General features: G+C 53.6%; 1 protein-coding gene across 4 annotated transcripts; it reads left to right on the top strand.

Moving 5' to 3' along the window:
* Nucleotides 1-876: 876 nt before the first annotated feature.
* Nucleotides 877-7,923, top strand: Nr4a2 (nuclear receptor subfamily 4 group A member 2). Of its 4 annotated transcripts, none has more exons than XM_055600342.1 (8): nucleotides 877-989; nucleotides 2,627-2,749; nucleotides 3,268-4,133; nucleotides 4,906-5,035; nucleotides 5,376-5,539; nucleotides 6,383-6,585; nucleotides 6,921-7,099; nucleotides 7,250-7,923. In XM_055600342.1, the coding sequence occupies exons 3-8, from the start codon at nucleotides 3,270-3,272 to the stop codon at nucleotides 7,504-7,506; spliced, it is 1,797 nt and encodes a 598-aa protein (XP_055456317.1). In that variant the 5' UTR covers nucleotides 877-989; nucleotides 2,627-2,749; nucleotides 3,268-3,269; the 3' UTR covers nucleotides 7,507-7,923. The 4 variants fall into 4 exon arrangements, with proteins under 4 accessions (XP_055456317.1, XP_055456319.1, XP_055456320.1 ...); XM_055600344.1 differs by having other exon boundaries at nucleotides 6,975-7,099; XM_055600345.1 differs by having other exon boundaries at nucleotides 3,446-4,133.
* The last annotated feature ends 6 nt before the right edge of the window (nucleotides 7,924-7,929 follow it).

Consider the following 7,929-nt stretch of genomic DNA (forward strand, 5'->3'; position numbering starts at 1 on the left):
GTGGGGTCCCCGAAGGCCTGACTCAGGGCCCACCCTCTCTCTCTCCACTCACTCCTGTCGGTATTTTATCTTTTTAATTTCAGGAAAGGGGGGAGGGGAGAAAAATAGGCCCCATCCCCTCATCCCTAGAAGGAGGGAGGAAGACTCGGATGATAAAAAAAGGGGGGGGGGGGAGGGGAGCGGGTGCATGACCTGAGGAAATCCCACCTAATGCCCAAGCCTCTGGAGAGTCACAGGACAACTGTCTGCACTTCCTCCAAGGAGCGTGTGGAGGGTGATGTTGGGAAGCTCCAGGGCACAGGTCGGCGGGGCGGCCCAGGTGCCAGCTACCTGGCCCACGCCCGCGTTCTTTTCCGTTCAAGCTTTTGTTGCACCCTCCCCGGGAGCGGGGGCTTAGAGCCCGGGGTGTGTGGGGGGGTGTGGGGGGACAGGTGACGCGTAGCATCCCCGCGAGCTCTCCGCGGACTCCTGGGTTGCAGAAGAAGTCACACTTCTTTCGGAAAATTTAAATAAAATAATAAATAAATAAAAAAATATATATATTATACCCACCCAAGTGGGCTACCAAGGTGAAAGCCGCGGAACGGTTCCCACCTTAAAATCAACCCCAGTCGTGACGTCAGGTCGGAAATATACCAAAGCGAGCGCGGGCCAGGAGTCCGGGGAGCGCGGCGGCTCGGCGATTGGACCGCGGGCCGCTGACGCTCGCTGACGCGCGCAGACTTTAGGTGCGTGTTGGCAGCGGCGGCGCGAGCCACATAAACAAAGGCACATTGGCGGCTAGGGCCAGTCCGCCCGGCGGCTCCGCTCGGCTGCGCGTCCCTCTCGGCTGCCCCGCCGGCTGCCCGCCTTCTGCTCCCGCCGGGCTGGCGGCGCGTGGCTCCCCGCGCCCCGCTCCCGCAGTGTCCCCGCGGACCCCGGCGCCCCGGCTCCCCGGAGGTGGGGGGACTGCACTTCGGCGGAGTTGAATGAATGAAGGGATCGGAGAAGTGAGTGAAGCGGCGGCGGGGCCGCCCGCGGTCTCGCGCGCTCAGGGTCCCCGGGTACCGGCCGCCGGTTCCCTGCAAGTGGGCGCTGGAGACGCGGGGCGCGGAGGGGCCCGGGGGAGGCTGGCGAGGGGGCGCGCGCGGCTCCGCCGAGCCTTGGCTGGAACTCGGGCTTGTAGCGTTAGGGGGGGAGTTGGCTGTGGGCAGAGGCTTCCGGGCTCCTCATTGGTGGATGGGGAAGTGGGGGGGGGGGACTCCCACAGTTTTAGGGAGATGCGGACTTGGCCGCGGAGATGTGCGCAAAGTTTGCTCTCGGTGTGGACTCGATTGTGGCTCGTGGAGACTCCGGATCTCGTGAGCGTGTGGGGAAACAGTCCGGGACAGAAAGTTTCTGCGTTGCTTGGGAACAGTGTCGCTCCGCTCGCCCGCGTACCGCTGCTCCCCGGGTGTCGCCGAGTAAGGGTGCTGTCGGTGGAGGGTCCTGGTGATGAGTTGCCTGAGGTTGCTCGTTTTTTGATATGTGCTGTCCTTGGCTGGTGTGTCAGAGCGCGCGCGTGAGGTAGAATCCAGTTGGGCGACTGAGACACTGCTAGGCGTTAATATCCAGCTCAGACGTATTTCCAAGGGCGGCGGCGGATGGGGGAGGGGGTTGGGGGAAGGAGTCCCTTTTCTATTTTTCTTCTGGGTAACCTTCTCCACTCCTTGAAGTGAGATTATGAAAGAAGGGGGAGCGGGAGCAGAAGGAGCGGTTGTACGGTGTTCCTTTATGTTTATTAACAAGATTGTCTATGCTCTAAAATGCCTTGCAAGTGGGGACATCTGAAACTAGCTAGGACACAAGAATGCCTTGTCTAAGAGAGTAGGCAGCCCGTGGAAAGCGTTGTGGAGAAGGGGTTTAAGCTGCTGGGCTGAGAAGCGCTTCTAACTTTGGTGCCAATGTTATATGCGTAATATCTCCTTCCCTCTGATGTTGACCCAAGATGCTCCTGGTAAAGCAGAGGTCTCTCTCGTCATCCCTGAGCCACTGAAGGTGTTGGAACTCCAGTTCTCTGGAGGAACACCAATTCACTTATATCCCAAGCCACCGTGCTGGGTCAAAAGCAATTGCAGAAGCCACACACTTGCACCCAAACTGGCTTCTTGGTTGTCCAGGCCTCGCTAATGCTAACGTTTTTCTAAGGGTGTGATCTCTATCGCTTTTTTTTTCTTTCACTGTGCGTTGAGTGCTACTAACTTTCTTTCTCCTTCTAAGTGAAGAGTCCGTTTGACCTCAAGAAAAATGTTTAAGAGAAAGCTTCGATGCTTTGCTTTCTCTCTAGCCAGCCTTCTCAGATTTGAAATAAAGTAGAATGAAAATGACCCTTCTGTCTAGAGCAAAGGGGCCAGTTCATATTATCTGTAAGTGTCAGGTAGACTGGTGGATAACTTCCCTCCAGGACGCTTTCCCTGCAGGGATTTTCACCGGTAGATGAGTGGCCTTATCTGTTGCTTTGCACACACAGTTAAGCTGCTCTTTGGTAAAGTCTTCACACTCACTTCCAAGGAGGCACTGAAGGGCCTGTCTTGTCTCTGAGTCTTGCATCTGCCCAGCCAAGTCTGGGTGGGAAGACATCCTGAAACTTCCTGTGTCTGTTTTTCAGGGAGATCTGACGGGCTGGATTCCCAATTGCTTTAAAAAAAAAATCTTGGAAACTTTAGCCTACGCTGAATTACGACACTGTCCACCTTTAATTTCCTCGAAAACTCCAATAACTCGGCTGAAGGTTAGTGAACTTTCTCTTTCATTACCTTTCCCGAGTCCCCCTGCATACCCAGAAAAAACAGGGCAACAGGATCTTCTCAGGCCAAGCCTGAACATTATGATCACAGAGAACAATTTTCTGCTCGTGCAGTTGAACTTCCATTTCTAGATCGTGGGTTCTAGAAATGCTATCGATCCTGAGCTTCAAAGAAGAGGCTCACGAGAGTGAAATTGGTCGTGGGAAGGGGGTGGTGGTGGTAGTGGTGGTGGTGAGAGTTTGGAAACAGCCGGGACTGTAGACCCTCACCAGCTCTCAGGCTCTGGGTCCTTTGGGGGTCGGTCCGTTCCTTTCTTCCTTTCTGCTCCGACCTCTCTTGCCCTTCCCCTTGCGCCCCTGACGCCCCCCTCCACCGCCCCACCCCCGGCCGCCCCCGCCCCCGACGCCGCGGGCTGCTGGTGTAGCTCCAGGTGAACCCGAGCCGGGAAGAAAGTGTTGAGCTGACCAGGCTGAGTGTTGTTATCGCCCTGTTTCGTTTCCAGCCATGCCTTGTGTTCAGGCGCAGTATGGGTCCTCGCCTCAAGGAGCCAGCCCCGCTTCTCAGAGCTACAGTTACCACTCTTCGGGAGAATACAGCTCCGATTTCTTAACTCCAGAGTTTGTCAAGTTTAGCATGGACCTCACCAACACTGAAATCACTGCCACCACTTCTCTCCCCAGCTTCAGTACCTTTATGGACAACTACAGCTCAGGCTACGACGTGAAGCCACCTTGCTTGTACCAAATGCCCCTGTCCGGACAGCAGTCCTCCATTAAGGTAGAAGATATTCAGATGCACAACTACCAGCAGCACAGCCACCTGCCCCCTCAGTCCGAGGAGATGATGCCGCACTCCGGGTCGGTTTACTACAAGCCCTCTTCGCCCCCGACCCCCAGCACCCCGGGCTTCCAGGTGCAGCACAGCCCGATGTGGGACGACCCGGGGTCCCTCCACAACTTCCATCAGAACTACGTGGCCACGACGCACATGATCGAGCAGAGGAAGACGCCCGTCTCCCGCCTTTCACTCTTCTCCTTTAAGCAGTCGCCCCCGGGCACTCCCGTGTCCAGCTGCCAGATGCGCTTCGACGGGCCTCTGCACGTCCCCATGAACCCGGAGCCCGCGGGCAGCCACCACGTCGTGGACGGCCAGACCTTCGCCGTGCCCAACCCCATCCGCAAGCCGGCGTCCATGGGCTTCCCGGGCCTGCAGCTCGGCCACGCGTCGCAGTTGCTCGACACGCAGGTGCCCTCGCCGCCGTCGCGGGGCTCTCCCTCCAACGAGGGTCTGTGCGCTGTCTGCGGCGACAACGCGGCCTGCCAGCACTACGGTGTCCGCACTTGCGAGGGCTGCAAAGGTTTCTTTAAGGTGAGCCGGGCTGGCGGACGTGGCGGGTGTCGGTGACCTTGTGCCTGAGGCGCAGGAGCGCGCCCTCCCCTCCCGGTCGGCAGCCCAGCTCTAGCTCCCCGCAGCTTTTCAAGGGCCTCGGAAGGGGCTACTTGGGGGGGGGGGGTCTAGGAAAAGAAATGAGGAAGATCGGGAGGATCTCATCCCTCCCGTCACCCCCCACCCCGGGCCCCACAGCAACTTGCCGGCCAGGCGGGCTCCCACCCGAAATTGCTGGAGCCAGAGTTGGAAGAGGGCTATTTGCATGTGTTAGGCGCTGTCTTCCTTGTTCAGATTGAAATTGGTTAGGACAGAGAACCGTGTCTGAGCTAACCAAGTGGAACAGAATTCCCTATGGTCAAATTAAGTGATCTCTTTATTTCGCCATCCTGATTGAATAATCTTATCATTTTAAATAGAGAAGGTCTCCAAGGAATGTAAATAATATGAATGCCCACGGATTTGTATTTACTGAGCGTCTCCTGCTCCTTCTCCTGGCATATAAAACACAGCAAGGAGCAGCAAGGTTAGCTCAAATGTTAACGCTATCAATTTTCTTCTGGTAAATGCCCTGGGGAGGAAAAGGAAAGGAAATAGAAAGAAAAGAAAAGGAAAAAAAATTTTTAAGGAGCAGTGTTTGTGTTTGTAGGGAAGGAGGGCAGATCCAAGCCATTAAAAAAAAAAAAAATGTATCCAGTTTGTTGGACAAACTTACAAATAATAATTTGGGGCCTGTATTTCTCTCCCTCTGCAGCGCACGGTGCAGAAAAACGCGAAATACGTGTGTTTAGCGAATAAAAACTGCCCAGTGGACAAGCGCCGCCGAAATCGTTGTCAGTACTGTCGATTTCAGAAGTGCCTGGCCGTTGGGATGGTTAAAGAAGGTAGGTTGGGGCAAGCCTCTGACCTCTGGTTCCGCATCCTCGAAAGGCCACCAGCTGCCTGCGGCCTCGGGTCCGGCCTCACTCCCTACCCCCCTGACTCCAGGCTCCCGCTGCCAAGCGGCGCAGCCTCCCTAACAGAAAGCCGTCCGCGCCCTCCCCGTCTTTAAGTATGCTGCCCAGACGGAGGACGGTATAAAACAACACGCCTTTATTAGTGCTTCTTGTCAGTAAAGTCTTCACAAGCAGAGGAGCCCTGGACCTCCAGGTTCAGCTCCCACCTCTGCCTCCGCGGAGGATCCCGGGACGCAGCCGCAGCGTTAACCCGGCTCTTCCTTTCCAGTGGTCCGCACGGACAGTTTGAAAGGCCGGAGAGGTCGTTTGCCCTCGAAACCCAAGAGCCCGCAGGACCCCTCTCCCCCCTCACCTCCGGTGAGTCTCATCAGTGCCCTCGTCAGAGCCCACGTCGACTCCAATCCGGCTATGACCAGCCTGGACTATTCCAGGGTAAGAAGCTAGTGTGTGTGTGTGTGTGTGTGTGTGTGTGTGTGTGTGTGTGTGTTGGGGGGGTATCATGTGAACAAACCAAACAAATGGGCAGGACCCTCTCCCTATACCTAATACCCCAGACTCCAAGGTAAAGGAGGCAAACCAGAATATATGCTTGAACAGTTCTGGGCAGTGTTCCGGGGCACAGCTGAAAGAACAAGTCAGAGTGGCGGAATCTTTGTGAACTACCGTGGCCGGTCAGATCTACTTTGTGCGAAGTTACTAGAACCCGTCCCCCTCCTCTCCCCCCCCCCACCCCCCGCACACACACCACCGCCGCTACCATGAAGGATAGGATTTGCCCGGGGCCAGGGAGTGAAAAGAGGGGTGGAAGGAATGGCAACTGGGGTCTTGGGGTCAGGGTCAAGTGGGTGCAATCCCTCTTTTACTCCAGCTGTGAAAAACGTGCAGGCTTTGGTTGAAGGGAGTATGGGCAAAGCTAGTAGCGACTGCAATATTATGAAGCTTTGCAAAGGGCGCCTCCGCTCCAGACCCACTCTGGGATTAGCATGAATACTACCGTGTCAATTGTTTTGTGGAGATAAGACAGAACGTTTCCCAGGGCTGGATGGCACTGTATTTAGTCTGTATGGAAATGGTAATTTACATATTTAAAGCGGCGACCTCATAGCACCGTCCCTAATTGAATTAATTGCCCCGGAACATCTAATTTCCTTACTGGTCAGAGAGAGGTTTAATTGTTATAAAAACCTGGCTCCCCTACTAGAAACGGGGTTAGCAATTTCACGGGTTATATATTTTAGAGAACCTCATTAAGTGCTTTTTAAAATGAAATTCCAGTTCCAGGCAAACCCTGACTATCAGATGAGTGGAGATGACACCCAACATATACAGCAGTTCTACGATCTGCTGACTGGTTCTATGGAGATCATCAGAGGCTGGGCAGAGAAGATCCCTGGCTTTGCTGACCTGCCCAAAGCTGATCAGGACCTGCTTTTTGAATCAGCTTTCTTAGAATTGTTTGTTCTGCGTTTAGCATACAGGTAAGGGGGGAGGCCTGGGGAGGAATCAGAAGTAAAGGGAAGGGGAAAAAAGGGGTTAGGAGGGGGGCAAGATTTAAAAAAAAAAAAACAAAAAAACAAAGGTGAAGAAGGGAAATAGTGAGCCCAGAAGCCTTGGGTGGATGGAATGGAGGTGGGACAGGGGAGTGCTTGATTGTTATGAAATTAAACCCTTTCAAGGTCCACTGGCCTACATTTTATTAACTCTTCAGTAATTAGGTGCCTCTTAAATCCCTCATTTATTGCTCTTCAAGTAATTAGTTGTTTAGCTTCTCTCTCTCTCTTTTTCTCCCCTCTCTCTTTGGTATTAATTGCAGGTCCAACCCAGTGGAGGGTAAACTCATCTTTTGCAATGGGGTGGTCTTGCACAGGTTGCAATGCGTGCGTGGCTTTGGGGAATGGATTGATTCCATTGTTGAATTCTCCTCCAACTTGCAGAATATGAACATCGACATTTCTGCCTTCTCCTGCATTGCTGCCCTGGCTATGGTCACAGGTCAGTACTGCTGGTGCAGGGCGCTTCCCCTTCAGAATTTCCTCTGGTGGGACCGGTCATGGCTTCCCCTAATCACAGATCCTCCCTGACTCCGCCAGCTGACTAACTCCTTACACATTCTTCTTTTGTTTCTGGTTGCATTTTCTGCAGAGAGGCACGGGCTCAAGGAACCCAAGAGAGTGGAAGAACTGCAAAACAAAATTGTAAATTGTCTGAAAGACCATGTGACTTTCAATAATGGGGGCTTGAACCGACCCAACTACCTGTCCAAACTGCTGGGGAAGCTCCCAGAACTCCGCACCCTTTGCACACAGGGGCTTCAGCGCATTTTCTACCTGAAATTGGAAGACTTGGTGCCACCACCAGCAATAATTGACAAACTTTTCCTGGACACCTTACCTTTCTAAGACCTTCTCCCATGCACTTCAAAGAACTGGAAAGGAAACATCCAGAGGGAGCTGGTCACGTGGGCAGAGAGCTGGCTGAAGTGTCCAGTTCATGCCATCTCCCTTCTGTAGACCCCTAGCCCTCACCCCTAAAGTAAACAAACAAACAAACAAACAAACAAACAAAAACTGTCGCTATTTCCTAACCTGCAGGCAGAACCTGAAAGGGCATTTTGGCTCCGGGGCATCCTGGATTTAGAAAACGGACAACACACAGTACAGTGGTATAAACTTTTTATTATCAGTTCAAAATCAGTTTATTGTTCAGAAGAAAGATTGCTAATGTATGATGGGAAATGTTTGCCCATGCTTGCTTGTTGCAGTTAAGACAAATGTAACACACACACACACACACACACACACACACACACACACACACACACA

This window comes from Psammomys obesus, unplaced genomic scaffold (assembly GCF_907164565.1).
Source record: "Psammomys obesus unplaced genomic scaffold, mPsaObe1.curated_primary_1811, whole genome shotgun sequence".
In the NCBI taxonomy this organism is placed as follows: Eukaryota; Metazoa; Chordata; class Mammalia; order Rodentia; family Muridae; genus Psammomys; species Psammomys obesus.